Source organism: Ctenopharyngodon idella, chromosome 10 (assembly GCF_019924925.1).
Source record: "Ctenopharyngodon idella isolate HZGC_01 chromosome 10, HZGC01, whole genome shotgun sequence".
In the NCBI taxonomy this organism is placed as follows: domain Eukaryota; kingdom Metazoa; phylum Chordata; class Actinopteri; order Cypriniformes; family Xenocyprididae; genus Ctenopharyngodon; species Ctenopharyngodon idella.
In genome coordinates this window covers 29,861,322-29,883,783 of record NC_067229.1, presented here as the reverse complement: position 1 = coordinate 29,883,783, position 22,462 = coordinate 29,861,322, and the positions used below count along the sequence as shown (strand labels likewise).

Here is a 22,462-nt window from a genome sequence, read left to right as displayed (position 1 = left end):
ACTGCAGTGACAGCACAGAGGAAACTCCAGCTGATAATAGAATCTCTGTCTCCATTCCTGTCCAATACAACTCTGAGATCATCCTCAGCAGGTCAGACAACACACCCCTTTTACAACATTCCAACATTTCCTTTATTAAACACCAGAATGCCTGATTCTGATTGGTCAGTCATTGCATTCTGCAGTCTACTTAGCTGTGCTACACTGCAAAATCCCCAGAAACTAAAAGTTACTTTTTACTAAGATTTACGACTAATTTTTACTACTAATACTACTAATTTTTGTGGAAATCAACACATTTGAAATTCTCTGATATCATTTAAGGTTTTCCAGAAATGAGGGAACCCTGTACAAGAAACATGAAACTACACAGCAAAATCCCAGAGTTAAGTCAACTCTGCTTAGAGTACATATGGTCCCTCTCTAAATAGTGTTAAAGTAACACTGAAGCAGAGTTAAAGTTAATGAGATAATTAAGCGATTAATTAAGTGATGATTGAGCATTAGTGATGAACACCTGCTGTTAACAAGCAGAATCACTGAAGAAAAGAGAGAAACAAAAATTACAACTGACTTTAACTCTGCTTCAGTGTTACTTTAACACTATTTAGACAGGGACCATATATGTACTCTAAGCAGAGTTGATTTAACTCTGGGATTTTGCTGTGTAGTTTCATGTTTCTTGTACAGGGTTCCCTCATTTCTGGAAAACCTTAAATGATATCAGAGAATTTCAAATGTGTTGATTTCCACAAAAATTTGTAGTAAAAATTAGTAGTAAATCTTAGTAAAAAGTAACTTTTAGTTGATATGAGCATTACATTTCTGTTCTGTGTAAGAAAGTTTCTTATACATCACTTTTAAAACTACTTTTTAAATAATATATGTTGAGTAGTGTTGAGTTCCACTATTTCTGCTTGATATCCAATTATTAAATAAAACATTTTAACCCCATCATAATATTTGACTAAAAATACTCTCTTAATGTCTTTATTATATTTTAATTCCTTCAGAGAATCAAACTTAGGTGTTTATTTACTGGAAAAAGAGGACAATTTTGCAACCACAGTGAAGGATTACAAGGACATCGGCCCAGATTTTAACTTTAATATAAAGGTGAGTTCATGTCGTAGTGAAATGGATAAATCCTTCAGGCTGTTCACTACCACCATCTGTTGGTTTGCTTTGAAAAGGAAGTTCATGGCAGTGATTCAGCTTGCTAATGTGAGTGTATTTATTTCTACAGGTTTCTACAGGAACTGTCCCAGTCAGCCTCATTTACCTCAATGTCTCTCTGCCCAGCAGCACTAGAGCAGGAAATCCGCTCCTGTATACAACCAGCATTAAAACTTCACCTGTGAGGAGCTATAATGAACAGTTTTTATTACACACAATGTATTTAATCATCCATCATAAATATATGACTGAAAGCAGTGTCTGTGCATGTGGATATTACTTGATGACAATATTTCCTGCAACAGGCTGAAAAAATCCATTGTGCAGACAGCCATCAGATTGACCCTTTTAAGATCAGTCAAAAACCTTATACAGCCCAATTCACAGAAGAGAGTTTTAGAGGAACAGAGGAACTGGTCAGTGCTTGATCTAAAATTTTCCTGAAATCCAAGAATGAGAAAAACATTCACTTTTGTCTTTGTTATTGATTGTGACGCACAAGGGAATAATGAATGAAGAATGAAACCCAGTAATAATTATTTGTACAATAATGTTTTTAATTAGATCTAGATTAAGTTGTTGATTTGCAAGATGACTAATCCTGTCTCATGATTACAAATAACAGGATGTCTTGAAATTTCCATCCTCAAAGCCGTAACCATCGTGATCATCTGTTTACCATCCACAGAACTGCAAAACGGCCACATGCTGGTCAATGAAATGCGTCCTGAAGGACCTGGAGGGGAAAAATGATTACTATGTGAATGTAACTACAAACATATGGAATGGCACCTTTGCAATGGTAAGTGAACATCTCATTGCTTTTCCCATATAATTGTTGCGGTTAAAGGGTTCGTTTACCCAAAAATGAAAATTCTGTCATTAATTACTCACCCTCATGTCGTTCCACACCCGTAAGACCTTTGTTCATCTTCAGAACACAAATTAAGATATTTTTGATGAAATCCGAGAGGTTTATGACTCGTCCATAGACAGAAATATAACCAACACTTTCAAGGTCCAGAAAGGACATTGTTAAAACAGTCGCCGTGACCCCAGTGGTTCAACCTTAATTTTATGAAACAATGAGAATACTTTCTGTGTGCAAAATCAAAACAAAAATAACGACTTTATTCAACAATATATTCTCTTCTCTGTCATTCTCATACGTTGTTTACGTCCAGCGCTTCCAGGTTCTACGTCAGAACGGCGACTCATTATTGGCCGGCTCCTGCGTCAGCATCACACGCATGTGTCGTGCTGCTCACGTGTGCAGCTTTGGCCAATACTGAGTCGGCATTCGGACGTAAACACAGAAGCCTTCACTGTGCTTACTGCGTCAGCTGCTTAAGGATAATGACAGGGAAGAGAAGAGATGTTGATTATATTGCTGTCTATGGACGAGTCATATACCTCTCTGATTTCATCAAAAAATATCTTAATTTGTGTTCCGAAGATAAACGAAGGTCTTACGGGTGTGGAACGACATGAGGGTGAGTACTTAATGACAGAATTTTCATTTTTGCATGAACTAACCCTTTAACAATGTGTTTGTTTGCCCATTCAAGGCTGATTTCCTGTACGTTGTGCTCTCTGTGAGAGCTGATATAGAGACGTCTCAACCAGACCTACTGTTCATCGAACAGAAAAACCTTAAGGTATGGTCAAAACATACAGCAGGATAATTTTGCCTCAAACATCTTTGACATATCGACAGTCATTACCCATGTTGAGTAAATTTACTTGAGTTCATTTCAGGTTGAAGTCAAAGTGAGCAAACCTGGAGCTAAAGGGGATGTTCCGGTGGGCGTCATTGCAGGGAGTGTTATCGGCGGTCTGTTATTATTGGCTCTTGCAGTCGCATTGCTTTGGAAGGTGCTTTATTTACCTTTTTTCCACATTGTCTATTCAGTGTACATCTTGTCATTTTCTTTTAAAAACCAATGTGTTTACATTCAGTTTGGATTCTTCAAGAGGAAGTATCAATCGCTGATGAAGAATGACGAGAATGCAGCAGAACATCAGGAACTGCAGGAAAACAGTGAGGCGCCCTAAGAGATCTGCTGAGACTCATTTCGAGATTTACAGCTTTCTTTGACAAAAATGTCCAGAACAGGGCTAGAAAGAGTGAATGAGTGAACTGGAAATTGCCAGTTTGATTACAATGCATCAACTGACAACTGCCATTCTAATCCCATTCATTTCTCAAATGCTTTTTCTTTGCTAGCTGGTGTATCTTTTGGCACAGTCTTACCACTTCCACCCATTTCCTGGGTAGTTTACTATATCTTTTTGACTATTGTGACATTTGATTATTGGTTTCATATGCTGGCTTATGAGGAAATGGACCTTTGAGTTCTTATTTGAACACATTTGATCATTTGTTTTATAGTGGAGTACTAAAATTATCTAACGCATAAGGCCCCAATATAATTCAGGCAAAATCAAAGAATTAACCGTGTGTGACTGGTGTAATTTTGAACAAAATCAAAATTAAGTTAGTTTGGTGTTCATTTCGGGAGTTCGAAAAAGTTCGTTCTGACTGGTAAACACCTTCGAACTACCATTGATCCGAGATGATTATGTAATTGCTGTGGCTCCGTGACTCTGCCGTCTTTGACATGGATATCTTCTCCTGTTAATTTCTTCTGTTGTATAGTCCTTGTAGGTCAGATGCGAATAAAAACATGAACACACTGGAGCTGCTGGAGAGCTGTAATTCTAATTAAAAAAAACACTGATAAATTTTAATACTGTAAAGCTACTCTCTTTAAAGCAATCTATTGTATGAAGTGCTATATAAATAAACGTGAATTGATTGGAGTGCTGAATTGCAGAGCTTGTGCAAACATCCACATTGCTATGATCAGATGCTTTCTTAACTGCTGTTTTCTCACCGCTGTCATTTTAGTTGTTTATTTCATTGTTGAAAGGAAAGCGTACAGCACATATTTACATATTCATCTAAATGTGGGCAGCGTCGGATGTTTGCTAACAGTATACCGCTACAAACGTATTTCAAACTTCTTTTTACCCCTAAGTGAAGAATAGGAAAATATATTGGGGCCTTTATGTTATGTGCTATATTATGTAAAGTGTTTACAAAATCGGAGTGAAACCATTTCAGCAACAACATAAAATGAATACAACAGAGCTTAAAGGAATAGTTCACTTTCAAATAAAAATTTCCTGATAATTTACTCACCCCCATGTCATCCAAGATGTCCATGTCCTTCTTTCTTCAGTCGAAAAGAAATTAAGGTTTTTGATGAAAACCTTCCAGGATTATTCTCCTTATAGTGGACTTCAATTGGCTCCAAACAGTTGAAAGTCAAAATTTCAGTTTCAGTGCAGCTTCAAAGGGCTTTAAACAATACCAGACGAGGAATAAGGGTCTTATCTAGCGAAACGATCGGTTATTTTCTAAAAAATAAATAAATAAAAAGGTGTATACTTTTAACCACAAATGCTCGTCTTCCACAAGCTCTGTGATCTGCCACGCATGGTAATCATGTTACAAAGGTCATGCGTGATGTAGGCGGAAGTACCGATCCAGTGTCTACAAAACGAACATGCAAAGATTAAGTCAAATGCCCTTTACAAAAAAAAAAAGGTAAAACAACGATGTCGGACGATTTTGAAGTTGGAGGAGAAAATTAGATGAAGTTTTTCGCCCTACCGCAGTACTTCCGCCTACGTCACGCGTGACCTTTCAACGTAATGCGTGCCGCATCGCAGAGCAGTGCAAGACGAGCATTTGTGGTTAAAAAGTATATACATTTTTTTTTATTTTATTTTTTTTTAAATGACCAATCGTTTCGATAGATAAAACCCTTATTCCTCATCTGGGATCACGTAGAGCCCTTTGAAGCTGCACTGAAACTGCAATTTGGACCTTCAACCCGATGAACCCCACTGAAGTCCACTATAAGGAGAAAAATCCTGGAAAGTTTTCCTCAAAAACCTTAATTTCTTTTCGACAGAAGAAAGAAAGACATGAACATCTTGGATGACATGGAGGTGAGTAAATTATCAGGAAATTTTCATTCAGAAGTGAACTAATCCTTAACTTTTATTTAATGTTTTGAAATGACAAAGTTAATATAAAGTGTTGCCAATAAATTGGTATGATTTTGTATTAATTCAGGGTTTAACTTCTACTGATGGTGTGACAGGAAAAGAGGCCTGTCTAAGATTTTCCTTAATGTGTTTACATAATGTTTTTGCACTGGTACCTTTGTAAGACTTTCTATTCTTTTATGAGAAGAGCAGAATATACTCTTTTGATTTGTATTTGTGTTTCATCAGGTGTTACAGGAAAACTTTGGCCTTTGTATTTTTTTCAATAAAAATATCTCAACGCTTCATGAGATGTACTGTAGCTCATTTAACAGCTCAACTTTCCTTGGAATCTTTTCCACCATCCGCCCACAAACACTCCTTGTTCTCTTTCCAGCAAGGCTCCCCAGACTCATAGATTTCCTGAAAAGAACAAAATAATTACAAACATGTTGCAAACAATTGCACAATATAATATACAAAGAGAAATGATTACACTTTTATGGAAATAATTAACAAGTTACAAGTTATTATATAAATATCATTTCTTGTAAAGAAACAAAAAGTCAGTGTTCCACAAACAGGGTAGACAGTGTTTTATAACTTTTATAACTATTTATAACTATTACATTTTACTTTAATAATTAATAAAGTTAATAGAATAAACCTTTTCTTCTTTTTTGTAGTGAGAACTATTTGATTACATACAATTAACCTTGCATGAAAACTAGCTAGTTCTGTTTTCTGAGTCTGTTGCACCTTAGAGATTTTGACCTTCTTAACTGTATCCAATAATTATAACCACAAGTCACAATGTCAGTGTCATGATTTTGACAATATGCAGACTTTATATTCAAGTAACTGTATCAAAATACAGTTGCAAGAAAAAATATGTGAACCACTTGCAGAATCTGTGAAAATGTTAATAATTTTAACAAAATAAGGGAGATAATACAAAATGCATGTTATTTTTTATTTAGTACTGTCCTGAGTAAGATATTTTACATAAAAGATGTTTACATATAATCGACAAGACAAAAAAATTGGGGTTATTTTAATAAATTCAGCTTTCATAAGTATGTGAACCATTGATTCTTAATACTGCGTGTGGTTACCTGGATGATCCACGTTTTTTTGTTTTGTGATGGTTGTTCATGAGTCCCTTGTTTGTCCTGAGCAGTTAAACTGAGCTCTGTTATTCAGAAAAATCCTCCAGGTCCTGCAGATCCTTCAGTTTTCCAGCATTTTTTGCATATTTGAACCCTTTACAGCAGTGACTGAATGATTTTGAGATCCGTCTTTTCACACTGAGGACAACTGAGGGACTCAAACACAACTTTTAAAAAAGGTTCAAACATTCACTGATGCTCCAGAAAAAACATGATGCATTAATAGATGGGGGGTGAAAACATTTGGAATTTGAAGATCAAGGTAAATTGTATTTAATTTGTCTTCTGGGAAACATGCAAGTATCTTCTGTTGCTTCCGAAGGGCAGTACTGAATGAAAAAAAATGATATTCAAGTGAAATAAGAAAAATTTGGACCTCTTCATCCTGTTCAAAAGTTTTCACCCCCCGACTCTTAATGCATCATGTTTCCTTCTGGAGCATCAGTGAATGTTTGAAACTTTTTTAATAGTTGTGTTTGAGTCCCTCAGTTGTCCTCCAAGTGAAAAGATGGATCTCAAAATCATTCAGTCACTGTTGTAAAGGGTTCAAATATGCAAAAGATGGTGGAAAACTGAAGAATTTTTGGGACCTGGAGATTTTTGCTGAAGAACAGAGCTCAGTTTAACTGCTCAGAATAAACAAGGGACGCATGAACAACCATCACAAAACAAAAAAACAGTCGTAGATCATCCAGGTAACCACACACAGTATTAAGAATCAATGGTTCACAAACTTTTGAACTGGGTCATTTTAATAAATTCAGCTATTTTTTTGTCTTATGGATTATATGTAAACATCTTTTATGTAAAATATCTTACTCAGGACAGTACTAAATGAAAAATAACATGCATTTTGTATGATCTTTCTTATTTTGTTAAAATTTTGCACATTTTCACAGATTCTGCAAGTGGTTCGCATACAACATGGTGGGAAGACAAACTCCAAAACTCCATTTTGTCATTATTTACAAAAATTGTGTTGGCTGCATTTATCAACCCTATTACCAAGTTTGCAAGGAAAAGTGATTAATTAAATATTATCCAAAATGTATTGTAAACTTAAGTATCAAATAACTACCAAAATGCATTTGGCCCAAAACTAGCAAGTCTCTACTGAAACATTTGCCACCATGTTACCTATTCAGGCTTACTTTATTTACATTTTTTTTTATTTTAGTTGTATCGATTGTGTCTATTTAGTGTTTATTTAATGCTTATTATTACAAAAATAAATAAATAAATAACAGAATCATACAAATTGGTCTTATGTGCCACTTTATGGTTTTCAAACCTCCTAAATAACAAACATTAAGAAAAAAAAAACTAATTTAATATTTAATTTGACCTCCTGATGCTGACAAATAGCATTTACTGAAGATTAATCACCCCCTCTTAATGACCATTTCTTGAAAAAAAAAGTTTGTACCTTATTCATGAAATGTTCTATAGGGTTACACAGAAGTCACACACTACTAGGTACAGTATGTTCATACCTTTTTCCAGATTGGTACAGTCGCTTTGAGTATGTCGATGCAGTATCTCACCGCCTCCAGGGAATCATTTCTGTGCGGTGATGAGATCCCTATTATAACGCTTGCTTCTGTTATAGGAACCACACTGTGGACAGAGCGAGGAAAGAACAAAAATATTCTTTAGATGTGATAAGTATTAAGTAATGAACTCTCATTATCTGAACAACTGTGAGACTCACCCGAGTCTATGTTGTATGCTAATATGTCTGACACTGGGCCACTTTGTCCTGATGTCACTGCAGATCTTCCTCAGTTCTGACTCTGCCATTGGAATGTATGCCTCATATTCAAGCTGTAATACTTTCTTACCCTCAAAATTATCTCTGGTAGTCCCTGAAAAAGGAGATTACATATAAAATTTACAGACTTTTATGTTAGGTGCGATTAATCACGATTAGTTGATTTGACAGCAATATTACAAATACAAGACTTATTTAGCAAATTTCAGTGTCATTCAGACCTAGGGATGAACTTTTACTGTTTTTGGAAGTGCAAGTATATCTCCAGATTTTGGAATTTTATTGCCTTTGAAATCAGCACCATTCTTCATATAAACTAAAAAGGATCCTGGTCTTTTTCTTTTGGGGCTCCCCTCTACAGTGCAAGCAGAGACACTGACGCTGGATGCATCAGGTTATAAATCGTTCGACAAACTGTTGCTTGTGGCAAGGAAATGCATTCTTATTAGATGGATAAAAGAGATCCCACCTTCCGTGACTCAGTGGTATAAAGAGATTTTTACTGTGCTTCCTCATGAGAGAATAGCTAAGGTTCTTTGGGGTGTTAGACCCCTCCTTTTGAAGGAGGACCTAAGAAAACTTGTAGAGTATGGTCTTTGTTCTTCTGGGGTCTATTGTTCAAAGTGACATGTATCAGTATCCATAATAATATTTGTGGTAGTAGAGATAACCAAGTAATGTACTTTTCTGTAGACTATTTATTTATTTATTTATTTATTCATTCATTCATTCATTCATGTGTTTTTTCTTTTATATATATATATATATATATATATATATATATATATATATATATATATATATATATATATATATATATAGTATTTTGATTTAGGTTTTTGAATTGATGTTCTTTGTTTTGTTTTTTTATTTATTCTTTTTATATTATCATCCTTGTTATCATCCTTGTTTAGAGAAATTACTACTATTACTAAAGCGGACAGAATGAGGGGTTCATGTTTGTTATGAGGTGTTTTTAATTCCTCTGCTCCACCTTCTTCTCTGATTGATACAATCCTAGGTTTTGACCTTTTATGTTAAAGGCTTTGCCGTCTTTACCCTTTGATAATTTGCGTACCAGCTGGACTTTAGACCTTAAAGGGTTAGTTCACCCAAAAATGAAAATAATGTAATTTGTTACTTACCCTCATGTCGTTCTACACCCGTAAGACCTTCGTTCATCTTCGGAACACAAATTAAGATATTTTTGATGAAATCTGATAGCTCAGAGAGGCCACCGAACTTTTCAAGATCCATAAAGGTACTCAAAACATATTTAAAACAGTTTATGTGAGTTCAGTAGTTCTACTTTAATATTATAAAGCAACTAGAATACTTTTGTGTGCCAAAAAAAACAAAATAACGACTTTTCAACAATATCTAGTGATGGTCGATTTCAAAACACTGCTTAGAATCTTTTGTTTCGAATCAGTGATTCGGATCACGTATCAAACTGCCAACCTGCTGAAATCACGTGACTTGTTCGTAAAGATTCGAAGCAGTGTTTTGAAATTGCCCATCACTAGATATTGTAGATATTGTTGAAAAGTCGTTATTTTGTTCTCGTCGCTAATAATATTAAGGTAGAACCACTGTAGTCACATGAACTGTTTTGAATATGTTTTGAATAGCTTTCTGGGCATCTGAAAGTGTTAATTATCTTGCTGGCAATGGTGGCCTCACTGAGCCATCGGATTTCATCAAAAATATCTTAATTTGTGTTCCGAAGATGAACGAAGGTCTTACGGGTGTGGAACGACATGAGGGTGAGTAATTAATGACATTATTTCATTTTTGGGTTAACTAACCCTTTAATATTGAAATAGACCAAGAATCATAGGAGGTTGTTCTGGACAGGGTTCACTCCTTGTCTGTTTGTGCACGTCATGGAGCCCACTGCATTTAGACCAGTGGTTCACAGAGCCTACTGGTCTAAATGCAGACTAATCCAACCACTGATCCAGAATATGATAGACATCACTTGAGACCAGCCTCTCTCCTTATTTTAGGGGTCAGTTTTTGATTCTCTTTCAACTATTATCTCTGCAGATATTCCACCATCACCTATTGTCGGCCTTTTTGGAGTGTTTCCCGTCCTTCGCTGCCCACTCGCTTTACAAATGTTGTTGCTTTTCTAGCATTACTTGCAAGACGTCTAATTTTACTAAACTGGAAGAGCCCTCACCCATCATCTCACCCACATTGGATAAAGAATGCTCTATATTTTATGAAATTACAGAAAATTAGATTTTCTTTTCAGCAGCAATATATTTTTATTAAAATTTGGCAGTACTTTCTTGCACATTAAAACTCCAGCTTGACCTAGACTCTTTTGTTTGACTCTGATTACCATTCCTCCCTCCCCCGCACCCTTTAAAATGTCTTTATGGATGTATATGTTTGTGAATATGTATGCATGTATGTATATATATATATATATATATATATATATATATATACAGTACATGCATACATCATATATATATATATATATATATATATATATATATATACATATATATATACTGTGCGTGTGTATTGATATGTATATTATTTTATGTTTCATTAATATTATTATTATTAATATTATTTTGTTTTATTTTATTTTATTTAGTTTCACTGTCTCTTAAGCCTTTTATTTTGTTTCTGAAATGTTTAAACAAATCATAAACAAAAAAAAATATGTATCTGTAAAAAAAGCTAACCCTTAACAGAAGCAAAGATCCAACCAAGAAAGACTGACCAATAAATAGAGATATAGCACCACAGGAGGGACATGTCACAGATTCAGAGACGCCATCAGCAGAAAGTTTGTCAGCTGTGAGTGTAATTAGATCTTGACCCTCATCTGCAGCCATACCTTTAAAAAACAGAAAACATTATAAAACATTACCATTATATAATTCAAAGATATTTTTAATATAAATATAAAACATGTTATTTAATATATATATATATATATACACACTACCGGTCAGAAGTTTGGAATCGGTACGATTTTTAATGTTTTTAAAATAAGTTTCGTCTGCTCACCAAGGCTGCATTTATTAAATTAAAAATACAGTAAAAACAGTAATATTGTGAAATATTATTACAATTTAAAATAATGTTTTCTGTTTGAATATATTTTATAAAGTAATTTATTCCTGTGATCAAAGCTGAATTTTCAGCATCATTACTCCAGTCTTCAGTGTCACATGATCCTTCAGAAATCATTCTAGTATGCTGATCTGCTGCTCAAGAAACATTTATTGTGTACAATTGTACAAAATATTTGTGTACAATATTTTTTTTTCAGGATTCTTTGATGAATAGAAAGTTCAAAAGAACAGCATTTTTTTTTTAATATAATCTTTTGTAACATTATAAATGTCTTTACTGTCACTTTTGATCGATTTAATGCATCCTTGCTGAATAAAAGTATTAATTTCTTTCATTTCTTTTAAAAAAAAAACAATTCTTACTGACCCCAAACTTTTGAACGGTAGTGTATAATGTTACAAAAGCTTTGTATTTCAGATAAATGCTGTTCTTTTGAACTTTCTATTCATCAAGGAATCCTGAAAAAAAAGTACACAACTGTTTTCAACATTGATAATAATCATAAATGTTTCTTGAGAAGCAAATCAGCATATTAGAATGATTTCTGAAGGATCATGTGACACTGAAGACTGGGGTAATGATGCTGAAAATTCAGCTTTGATCACAGGAATAAATTACTTTATAAAATATATTCAAACAGAAAACAGTTATTTTAAATTGTAATATTTCACAATATTACTGTTTTTACTGTATTTTTAATTAAATAAATGCAGCCTTGGTGAGCAGACGAAACTTCTTTTAAAAATATTGAAAATCTTACTGATTCCAAACTTTTGACCGGTAGTGTATGTGTATATGTATATGTATATATATATATATACACACACACTATATATATATACACACACTATATATATACACACACACAAAACAGACAGACAGGTAGGCTATCAGATTTGATGCCCACCTTGGTAATCCCTTTACCCTCCACTAAGGGGTGGTATAATGGCCACCTCGTCTCCCTGTCTGAGGGTCAAGGGCTGCGCACCCAAAGGCACGTATTCCTGACGCACTGCAAGAACCACTTGATCTCGCAACACAGAGAGTCTGGCAAACAGGACAAACATTTTCTGAATAAAATGTGATCAGAACATATACAATGAATAGCAAATAAAATAAATATTTAGAGATGCTCAATCAGAAAATTATAGATCATTTGTTATTCTAAGCATTATTTATATGATTTAAAGCATGTATAGGACAATACAATTTAAATAAGTCTTTAGACTTAAAAGACAAAAAGAAATTTGTTCTTATGCATGAAATATTTACACTGCAAAAAATACCCAGCGTTATTGCATGGAATATATATCTTTTAATGACATGATTAAGTTAACAAAATATGCTAGAAAGTAACGTTCTCTTTACAAAGAACATTTTCAAAAAAATATTTATTATATTATACATATACACATTAATATACATAATAATAATGATAATACATACATAATAATTATTATGTCAAAATATGTCAAATATTTATTATTATAAGTAAAAATATATATTAATAGTTATTATATGTAATAACAATGTTGTCAATAATAATGTGAAGTTGTACACTGCAAAGGAGCGCAACGCATAAACAAAGTCTCTGATTGGTGGACTAAATGGCAGTATAGATCGCCTCTGTTTGAACATAATGTGTCGATCACTTGCAGTGTAAATATTACTAATATAAAAGACTTACAAAAGCCTATTAATGTAGTTGTAATAATAATAATTCACCTCGGATGTCTGTTCTCCAAATCCTGCCACAGCTGTAGAGATGTTATGTTTGACGGAACAGTAATGTTCTCCGCTTTAAGTCCCGTTAATTCGGCACTTTTTGCAAAGTACAGAACCGACACCTGTGTAGATACATAGGCTATTAGAACAATATGGACAATTTCGTGACTGTTACCAAAACATTCAAGTTTATCGAATGCCATTAGTGATTACGTAAATGTCATTCGTTTTGTATTTTTGCTTAGCATGTTATTAATCAGAAAATGTAACTGTATAAAAGGTTTCAAAAGCAGACTTACCTCGGTATTCATGTATGTACATTGGCTGGACACAAAGTTCACACACTCGCAGCGTGCTGCTTGTCTTCCTGAGAGCCGAAATCCAATTGGTTTTGCTTTAGGTCAGCTGACTCGTGGCCAGGAAACAGACCGATCATGCTTTGTTTATTCAGGAATTCAATCAACCTTATAACAGCTTAAAAATAAATTTTATAAATTCGCACTTTTCCTCCTCTATTATGTCTTTTATAGCATTGTATCCTTGTAACATATCTTTTATCCTATTTAACCCGTACCTGAAATTAGCTCAGCATTTCCATCATTCACCGGCAGATGTCTCCAAATTCAATGTCAAACTGAGCATTCACCAGCCTCAGAGAGTTAAATGTCCTTAAATATAATGTATAAAGCTCTTTCTTTATTGTTACTATATTTAGAGACTCGTGTAAAGCACTACACACATATATAGCCTATCCTTTAGCTTCAAGTATACAAGAAAAAAATAAAAACAACGGATCAAACGCACGATTCGCCGTTATTAAACAGCCGATGGCTGTTTTTGTTCAGTAAGACGATTCTGTGTGGCATTCGATCAATCCAGTGACATCTCTAACCACAGACCACAGCTGTGCAACGTATGTCCCCGTTTCACAGTGATAGTTATTAACAACGTGTGGCAGGAGACACTTGCAGAGTCTTGCATTTCTCCCAATTTTCCGACAGAGGGACAGCAAGGCAGCGGCTTAACGTTACACCTCAGATAGGCTATAGGCTATCTGGCAAGCCGATTTAACATTTATTTCTTAAAACTAGTATCTTTTTTATGTTACCAGTAGCCCTTATTCACCATGAAACCAAAATTGACCATTCTTATTTTTTATGGACTTCTTAATTCGTGTACCCTTATAATCTTTAATCAAAATAACTTCCCCTTCCTCTTGCAGTGACATCTCTTCTCTGATGTTTACTGGTGTGAGGACTGGACAACCTGTCACTCACATGAGATTCACCAATAGCAAAACACAACCATCCAATCAACTCCTTGACAAAATCAAGTCCCACCCTACATTTTGTCTTGTTCGAGAAGCCGTTTACATTCCTGAACCATAATCCTCTTTTTGAATTCAATGCCAAACATTTGCTACTAATAGAAGTCACTTGTCAGTAGCCTACTGTAATAGTGACTAAGCAAATAAGGAATAAGTACTACACTTTTTTGAGAAAATAAAGGTTCTTTGAAATGGGTGTTTTTGTAGCAATGCAGCAGAAGAACTATTTTTATTTCTTCAAATAACCTTTCAGTTTTAAAAGAACCATTCTTAGTGTTTTGAACATTTTAATAATCTGAGGAGCCATTTGTGCAATGCAAGATTTCTTGGATGTTAAAGGTTCTTCATGGAACCACAGATGCCAATAGTGTTGTATCTGATAAGAACTTATTTGCATCATGGATGTAACACCTCATCTACACTGCAAGTGCGCAACGTCAGCAACTTCACAGAAGTTTGACGTGTCGCGTCACTAGTTGTGTAGACGGGGTGTAATGCAACACCCTGATTGCTTCCTTTTGAAGGAGGATTTGTTGTGCTATATTTACAGGTTTGACCCTGGGGAGGACCAAACAACTGTCTCAACTATTATTAGAATGACCGTATCCTTGAGTCTATTATTACCCATCAGAATTCACAGTAATAGACCACTTTAAAAGATTAACGCTTATCGTCCAAACTGAAATGGACGGAAAACTGTCTGGATCTATTCAAAGCAGAGGACTCATATGAATTCCCATGGCACAGAGATGCCGTTGCCTCTATTCATATTGTCTGGTTTGCTATACAGTACCATTTATACAGCTATATTCACTGATGAAGAGTGTACTATTTTTTTTAAGTGGCAGTTAAAATAATCTAATAGTTCATTACTGTGAGGTCAATATATATATAAACCATTAGAGCCAGTCCATGAAAAGGGTGCATTTTGTGTCCACAGACTTTAACTTCTACTATGTGTTGTTCTAGGCGTTTTTTTTTAACACATCAGCAAAATCCAGTAACATCTAAAACATTTTTATGCATTCTTTCTTCACAAGTATGCTTTTGTGGCCAAGTATGCATTTTGAATTAGCAAAAAAATAATGAATCAAAGTATTTTTTAGGTTATTTATTCTCTCATATGTAAGTTTTAATAGACATTTTTAATAAAAAAGACATACAATTACAAGTTAGGCATCAGCCCTGTTAACCTTATAACTTTCCTTATCTGTATAATAATGTAAAATTTCACAATTTAAAAAAAAAAAATCACATAATGACAGCATAACCCCCTGTGAACTCTTTCATCATCTTATATATTATTATTTTTGTCGACTGGTACAATTCTAAATATTCAACACTGTTACCAAGTTGCCACGATTTTGTTCAGTAAACTGGATATTTGCAGAAATATCCACATAAATTTAAAGATAAATTCTCTTTCTTATAGACACCTTGTAGTTTCAAGACCTTGAGCACAGAGCTAGTAATAGAAAGTATAAAACTGTCAGCCCTGTTACTTTGGGCACGGCTCTTATCCAACATATATTACATTTTATTTAGCCTCAGATGGCACATCCCAATTTGAATTTGAATTTTCTGAGAATATTCACAATCCTACAACAATCAACGTTTAAAAAAAAATTATCACATCAAAATAAACTACTATTTATTCAGCAGTTTTGCAAAACCGGATTCTGTTTCATACAGTTCAAACTCAAAGTTTGGCATATGTTGAAAGAAAAACTACTTATATCAAAAATCTGTTGTAATAATCAGCCTTCTATCCACAATAAATGCAAACAGACCCCAAATCACTTTGCTGCTGTTATCCAACTCTTTGAACCCCTTCAAACATAGCCCCAAATCATAATGTTGCTCTTGAGGGGAGAAAGTTTCTAGACTTACAAATGTCACCTGATAAATTTCGGTGGGCAAACTATTACAATGCTCTCCCCACCCCCTATGAAGTATGAAGACCGCCCACCACATCCAACTCGAGACCCCATATAGATTTAAAAAGCGAGACGGATTCCGTGTGTATGACAGTCACTGAGTGCGAAGCATCGGGAGAACATCTGTCTGTCTGTAGTCAGTCTGTCTCCAACACGCGTCTCCACTTTTTCTGAGGATGCTACAGTTACCGCAGCTCCGCCAGGGCGTGATCGCGCTTCTCATTTGGTTCGCGCACTTGATGGAACAGCAGAAAGTACAAGGTAAAGTGACATTTATGCTTTGCGTGCTTTCTTAAAGTCTGAAAGAGAAATATTATGCAGTGTTAAAACTATTAATGAATTGACTTGGACTTGAGCAGCTTGAATGGTGCGTTTGTGCGCTTGCGTCTCTCATGCGTAAAAACAAAAAAATAACTTGTTTTCAAGACACCTAGCTATTAGAATTTATAGTAGGTATTCATTGGAAAGGAACCATATATAGGCACCTTCCTGTCTGTTCTTGATTTTTAAGTGATTAATATTTTTTTAGATGATATTCTAAACTTTGTGCAGTAAGTGGGAATTATTCATTTATTATGTTTCTAATGGCATTATGTCTAAACGATTGAGCATGTTTTCGTGCAATGCACAAAACGCTTGCACAACCACAATATAGTGTTTCTTAAGAGTTTGAGTGGATTCAGATGGCAGAAGGACTCTTTGAACATTTGGAATTTCAATCCAAGTTCCTTTAAAAATACCCCTAAAATCATTTTCAAATGTTTGTTTGATCTTTTACCTGGATCCAGCGAAATCTGTGGTTATTTTATAGTCATAAAGCAACTTGGCACTAAAGATGCAACCAGATATTCAATACTGAGATGACCCAAGGTAAAAATTAAGAATCGGTCATCACAACACCCAATATGGTATATACTGTTTTGAGTGTCCGACGTGCCCCCCTCAATGGGCAAGGTAGTTATGGCCCTGCTTGGCACTAATTGGCTCCAATTAGCTATATTCTATTACATGCCTGGTATGAGTGATAAACAAGCAGAATAGTATTCAGCATGTATGAGGGGGTAATAAAGTGACTCTTTCCAGCCGGCAACTGCTGGCTTCAACAGGGCAAGAACGGGAGATGCCAGCTTCTGTACATGTCTGGGATGAGTCGAGAAGATTGTTGTAGAAGTGGTCGTCTGGGCACAGCGTGGACTGAGGAGGATGTACCCAATAACACGCTCTTCCGGTGGCTGATCTTCAATGGTGGTGCACCAAACTGCATACCTTGTAAAGGTACCGCATTAGAGTGTTTTCATCATTTGGATGTCTGGAAATAATCTGGAAGAGACTAAAAGTTTTAAATTGAATTGTGAGTCTATATGAAGATTTCAGTTGGGAACGCCTTGGTATGGTATATATAATATAAATAAATAAAGTGCAACCCTTTGTCATTCAGAAATGACATGACGTTTAAACCGCAAACATTTATATATATACAGAACTGATATGTCAGCTCATTTGATCAGTTATTCATAACTTTCTTTATTGATTCTACAGAGACTTGTGATAATGTGGACTGTGGTGCTGGAAAGAGGTGCAAAATGAACAAGCGGAATAAACCTCGCTGCGTGTGTGCCCCAGACTGCTCTAATGTCACCTTTAAAGGGCCTGTGTGTGGTTCCGATGGGAAAACGTACCGGAACGAGTGTGCACTCCTGAGGGCCAAGTGCAAGAGACACCCTGACCTGACTGCGCAGTACCAGGGAAAATGCAAAAGTACGATCACTCAAGTCAAATCATAGGTGTACATTCTTCCAAAGAAAGAAGAATATCTTTGTAATCTTTAATTAAAAAATAATAACCTGCTCTGCCTCTGAAACAACTTTTTTTCCCGGTGACCTCACCTAGGCCGTGCAGTCTATTGGATAATATAGGGAACTGTTTTAGCAAACTCGCATTTTCAATTACAGACTGTTATGTAACACCCACTTTTAATGATCCAGTCAAGTACCAATGGATAAGGATATTTTAAGTCCCAACCTAAATTTTTTCTCACAGAATATCCTGTACATCACATTACAGAAATAAAATGTTGGCGAATGTCATTTCACGTTGACTTTTTAGAATCAAAACTATGAAAGGCTTAATTCTCAATCTCTAATTAAAATCTGCATTAAAAGGAGCAGAATGATAGCTTGCAAGTAATTGACCAAACATGCATAACTTCATGTCTTTATAATACAAATATTATGCCCACCAAAATATATACAGTCAAACCAAAAATTATTCATACATTTTTGATATAGTTTTACTAGTGGGTGCAGGATACTATAGATCATTTATTTAAGTGAGGATAGCAAAATAAAGTAAACTGTGACATATTATACCCAAAAATTCTTCATACAGTGGACTACCAGTAAAACTGATAAAAATTTGGAACCAAAAATTATTCAGACACTTTGACCTTAAATGTTATCTGACATAATTAAGAAAAAATTTTTCTGACACAGTTTAACTCTGAGATCTTGTCATATTTTATTACCATTTTTTTAAACTATAGTGAATAAACTGTATTAATGAATAAAATGTTCAAGGTGTCTGAATAAATTTTGGTTTGACTGTAGAGAGGATAAATACAAAATACTTTAATGCATAAGCTATTAATGGCATTTAACCAATTTTGACAGGCTATCATTTTTCTACAGAGTCATGCTATGACGTGCGTTGTCCTGGAAGCTCAACGTGTGTACTAGACCAGACCAACAACGCCTACTGCGTGACCTGCAACCGGTTTTGCCCTGAGGTGACATCACCGGAGCAGTACCTGTGTGGGAATGACGGGATCGTGTACGCCAGCGCCTGCCATCTCCGAAGGGCCACTTGCATCATGGGACGCTCCATCGGAGTAGCCTACGAGGGGAAATGCATAGGTGAGAATAAGACAAAATCTTGTGCTTGCACAATCCTCCTTAAACATGTGGTTCTCATTACTCTGTTTTCTGTTGCAATAACACATTCATGTTTCACATGGGTAGCTTTGACTGTTGCTGCTTTTCTGCGTTATTTAATACCTCCTCAAACCACACTGAGTGAAACAAGGCTAAAATTAACATTCAATACGGCCGAATGTGGCTCAAAGAAGTGGTTTTACATTAAGTGAAATCATACTTTGGGAAAACTTCTCATTTCATTTTTTCTTCTATGCATCGTCCTCAGACGCCAGGTCCTGTGAAGACATCAACTGCCGTGAGGGACGAAAATGTCTGTGGGATAAGCAGACGAAACGGGGACGCTGTGCGGTGTGCGAGGACACCTGTCCCGAGAGTCGTCCAGGCGACAGCGTCTGCGCCAGCGACAACGTCACCTACCCGAGCGAATGCGCAATGAAGCAGGCCGCCTGCTCCTTGGGTCTCGTCCTGGAAGTCAAACACTCGGGCTCCTGCAACTGTAAGTAGAGGATGCTAAGCCTTGTCCCGCATTCCTACCCCCTGCCGAAAAATATCCATCTTTTTTGCCCCTCCCATTGCCCCCAAAAGGAACACAAGGACTGTCGGTGTATTTGCCCTTGCCTTGGCTTCCTCTCGCAAAGACATTGTGTTTTAATTCAGTGGCAATGAGACGTTCTGATGCATTAGAAGTGTCCAGGACAGTGCAGATGTTCTCTGCTCGTCTATTGATGCCTTAAATGAGGTTAAGCCAAAATCTTTAAGGTCAAGCAAGGAAGGATTTCCGTTTGGGATGCGAGACAGTTCTGAAAATGCTGCTCCTCCGCATTGGTCTGCACGTCAGAGACAGAAACATGACTGACGGTGTTGACGAGTCATGTGGAAAGTATATAGGGACGTAAACTCACTTAGCGTGCTCTGTTTTTTGTTTTCTCTGCCTATGGCTGACCGGCTCAGTGATGATCGCGTGATACAGATGAGCATGTGTGTTATGGACAAAGAAAAGCAAACCTGTTGCCATTATGGTTGGGGCAAAAATACCACTGAAAGTGACAAAAAAAAAAGCCCTAGAAATGTAAAATACGGGGGCAAAAAAGTTTTTTAACATGTATTTTAATATATAGATATATTTCTGACATATATTTTAACTGAAGTTTTTGAAATGGTTGGTATGCTGTGTGTTTTATATGGTTAAAAAAATATATGCCCAGAAAATCAATTCCAAGAGGCAAATGTTGTCCGCGGAATTTCATTTCTGACCCCAGCTAACATCTTTGTCTATCATCTTCATGTAATAAAGGGAAACTCAACCATTTTTTTCACTGTCGATTTGTTATGTCCATTTTGCGCAATGTGAAAATAATGCTAATTCTCATACCATATTCTGTATTTTCAAAGTATTTTTTTCATTAAAAAAGCCACTTTTTCCTCAAGAGAGGCTGTTTCTTCACGTAAAATGTTTCTAGACAATATCACCTCTTTTGTTCTAACCCTATAATGGTTAAAATGTGGGACATAACAAATCTCATGTGGAAAAATGCGATTTTATGTTTAGTATGAACATGTTTAGATGGTTCAGTGATAAGTTAGAACATTTGTTAATGCCTTAAAGTAGAACCATCTTTCACGAGCCCAAGTCTGTGTGTGGTATTGACGAATCATCTTCCACAAAGCGATATTTTTGTTTATAAGAAGGGATTACGTAATGTCTCTTTGCTTGATTTTATTTTATTTTGTACGATGACTTGACAAATACAAGAAATTGTCTCCCCTAATAAAAGACAGAGGTGAGGCGCCATTCCACATAGAAATTCAATCCCACCCTCTCCCTCCACCCTGAGCTGTGATCCCACCACCTTGTGTGAATTGCAAAGCATTGTTAGAGATGCTTTGGGAGAAAGATGCAAGAAGTCATGCAGTAAGATTCTGTGCCAGAATGCTGTTGTCTTTTATACTAATGCAACAGCTACTATATTCCTCTGTAGCACTCTCAGAAGAGACGGATGAAGAGGAGGATGATGAAGATTACACGGATTATAGCCATGTATCTCTGTTACTGACTGGATAAACCACCTTCAACAGCAAGACTCCATTTAAGCACAGAGTCATGTTCATATTGTACATACATGTACTCTTATTTATTTTCCACAGACATGTGGAAGATGCTTATTGTTCTAGATGTTTATTTATACATTTTTGTCTTTTTATTTATACATTTATAGTCTGAATAAATGAACTGTCTACCGTCTTTACTTTGTCGTCTTTGGAAAAAATATTATTTATTATAATGTGCAATGTAACTCTGTGTAAGATAAAATGTGTTTTGAAAAGTGTATGTTACATTTTGTGAAGAAAAGAGGCTTAAACAGTTTTCGTCATCCACCCAAATGGATATCTGCAACAAAACTTGCATGTTTTTTATTTATTTGCAATCTAATGTTCACTAATAAATCTGCTTCGGTTTACAATCAAAGCTGACAAAAGCAGCTTTGTCAGTAAAATCTATGTATGAGTTTCACACGTACACCAAAAAAGTGGTTTTATTTCACAGAAATAATGTTGGAATCAATGCATTGTGTTTTCTAAAATCAAAATATACCCTTGATGTTATTTTTTTGCCAATATGTTTCTTGTTTTTATGTGTGTGCTCAGACAGAGGAATCTAGTTTACCATATATTGTATAAAATTAACAATATCAATCTTAGTATTGTTATATTGCCATATATTGTTTGTCTTTTTTATTTTAGAGATCCAGCTATAAATTTATAGTTTTGTATTTGTTTGTAAATGTGTAATGTATATAAAGTAATGATGCCATTTGAAAAGATGCAGTATAAAGAGAAAAAATCTTTGGGGTGGGGAGGGGGGGGGGGGGTATCTTGGGGGGTACTGAGTATTATTCCAAAATCATCACTGAAATGTAAACCATGTCATTTTAAATCTGTAATTCAATGTTGAGATTTTGATAAACCTTTAAGAACGTAATTGGCCCTGACCTTGAATCCTTTAAAGTGGGTATTTGTTATTTCTTGCTAGTCACAAGCAGATTGCTTGCACACATGCACACACACAATCCAATCCAAGTTCTGCAGAAGCCACCGGAACTGTCTGAGCTGCAGCGAGGAAACTAATTTGCCAGGAAGTTGCACAGACGGCTAATTGGAAAGGAGAGCGACACCACCTCTTTGCTTTGCAAGGCTTCATTAGACGCTTATCGTTAATTCAAACCCGCAGAGATGTTTTTCAGACAGTGTGGGAATACTCAGAT

The 22,462-nt window shown here is 35.5% G+C and overlaps 4 protein-coding genes across 5 annotated transcripts in view; 2 read left to right on the top strand and 2 right to left on the bottom strand.

Moving 5' to 3' along the window:
• Positions 1-5,541, top strand: part of LOC127520902 (integrin alpha-2-like) — a 51,610-nt gene extending 46,069 nt beyond the window's left edge. The window contains exons 22-28 of the mRNA XM_051909614.1: positions 8-91; positions 1,014-1,116; positions 1,247-1,357; positions 1,482-1,592; positions 1,865-1,978; positions 2,745-2,834; positions 2,935-5,541. Coding sequence (XP_051765574.1) covers positions 8-91; positions 1,014-1,116; positions 1,247-1,357; positions 1,482-1,592; positions 1,865-1,978; positions 2,745-2,834; positions 2,935-3,231 — 910 coding nt within the window. The 3' untranslated portion in view covers positions 3,232-5,541. The remainder of the gene's footprint in view (positions 1-7; positions 92-1,013; positions 1,117-1,246; positions 1,358-1,481; positions 1,593-1,864; positions 1,979-2,744; positions 2,835-2,934) is intronic.
• On the bottom strand, positions 1,713-12,305 carry LOC127520911 (molybdopterin synthase catalytic subunit). 2 transcript variants are annotated; one of them, XM_051909627.1, is made up of 6 exons: positions 12,185-12,305; positions 10,919-11,035; positions 8,116-8,269; positions 7,898-8,021; positions 5,583-5,658; positions 1,713-1,914 (listed from the first exon to the last, which is right to left on the bottom strand). In XM_051909627.1, exons 2-6 carry the CDS (start codon positions 11,031-11,033, stop codon positions 1,889-1,891), a joined length of 495 nt encoding a protein of 164 aa, XP_051765587.1. In that variant the 5' UTR covers positions 11,034-11,035; positions 12,185-12,305; the 3' UTR covers positions 1,713-1,888. The 2 variants fall into 2 exon arrangements, with proteins under 2 accessions (XP_051765587.1, XP_051765588.1); XM_051909628.1 differs by lacking the exon at positions 1,713-1,914 and having other exon boundaries at positions 5,382-5,658.
• On the bottom strand, positions 12,185-13,452 carry LOC127520912 (molybdopterin synthase sulfur carrier subunit). The gene is made up of 3 exons (XM_051909629.1): positions 13,302-13,452; positions 13,003-13,124; positions 12,185-12,324 (listed from the first exon to the last, which is right to left on the bottom strand). The coding sequence occupies exons 1-3, from the start codon at positions 13,311-13,313 to the stop codon at positions 12,198-12,200; spliced, it is 261 nt and encodes an 86-aa protein (XP_051765589.1). The 5' UTR covers positions 13,314-13,452; the 3' UTR covers positions 12,185-12,197.
• Positions 13,453-16,323: 2,871 nt separating this feature from the next.
• On the top strand, positions 16,324-21,441 carry fstb (follistatin b). Its single transcript, XM_051911002.1, has 6 exons — positions 16,324-16,527; positions 17,350-17,541; positions 17,806-18,024; positions 18,954-19,178; positions 19,465-19,695; positions 21,179-21,441. The coding sequence occupies exons 1-6, from the start codon at positions 16,443-16,445 to the stop codon at positions 21,259-21,261; spliced, it is 1,035 nt and encodes a 344-aa protein (XP_051766962.1). The 5' UTR covers positions 16,324-16,442; the 3' UTR covers positions 21,262-21,441.
• Positions 21,442-22,462: the final 1,021 nt, after the last annotated feature.

Coding starts and splice junctions, on each gene's coding strand:
- LOC127520912 (XM_051909629.1), bottom strand. Junction 12,325..13,002: donor TTGGAGAACAGACATCCGAG/GTGAATTATTAT, acceptor CCTGTTTGCCAG/ACTCTCTGTGTTGCGAGATC.
- fstb (XM_051911002.1), top strand. CDS start 16,443: ATGCTACAGTTACCGCAGCTCCGCCAGGGCGTGATCGCGCTTCTCATT. Junction 16,528..17,349: donor GGAACAGCAGAAAGTACAAG/GTAAAGTGACAT, acceptor GACTCTTTCCAG/CCGGCAACTGCTGGCTTCAA. Junction 17,542..17,805: donor AAACTGCATACCTTGTAAAG/GTACCGCATTAG, acceptor TTGATTCTACAG/AGACTTGTGATAATGTGGAC.
- LOC127520911 (XM_051909627.1), bottom strand. CDS start 11,033: ATGGCTGCAGATGAGGGTCAAGATCTAATTACACTCACAGCTGACAAA. Junction 8,022..8,115: donor AGCATACAACATAGACTCGG/GTGAGTCTCACA, acceptor CTCTGTCCACAG/TGTGGTTCCTATAACAGAAG. Junction 5,659..7,897: donor CTGTACCAATCTGGAAAAAG/GTATGAACATAC, acceptor TGTTCTTTTCAG/GAAATCTATGAGTCTGGGGA.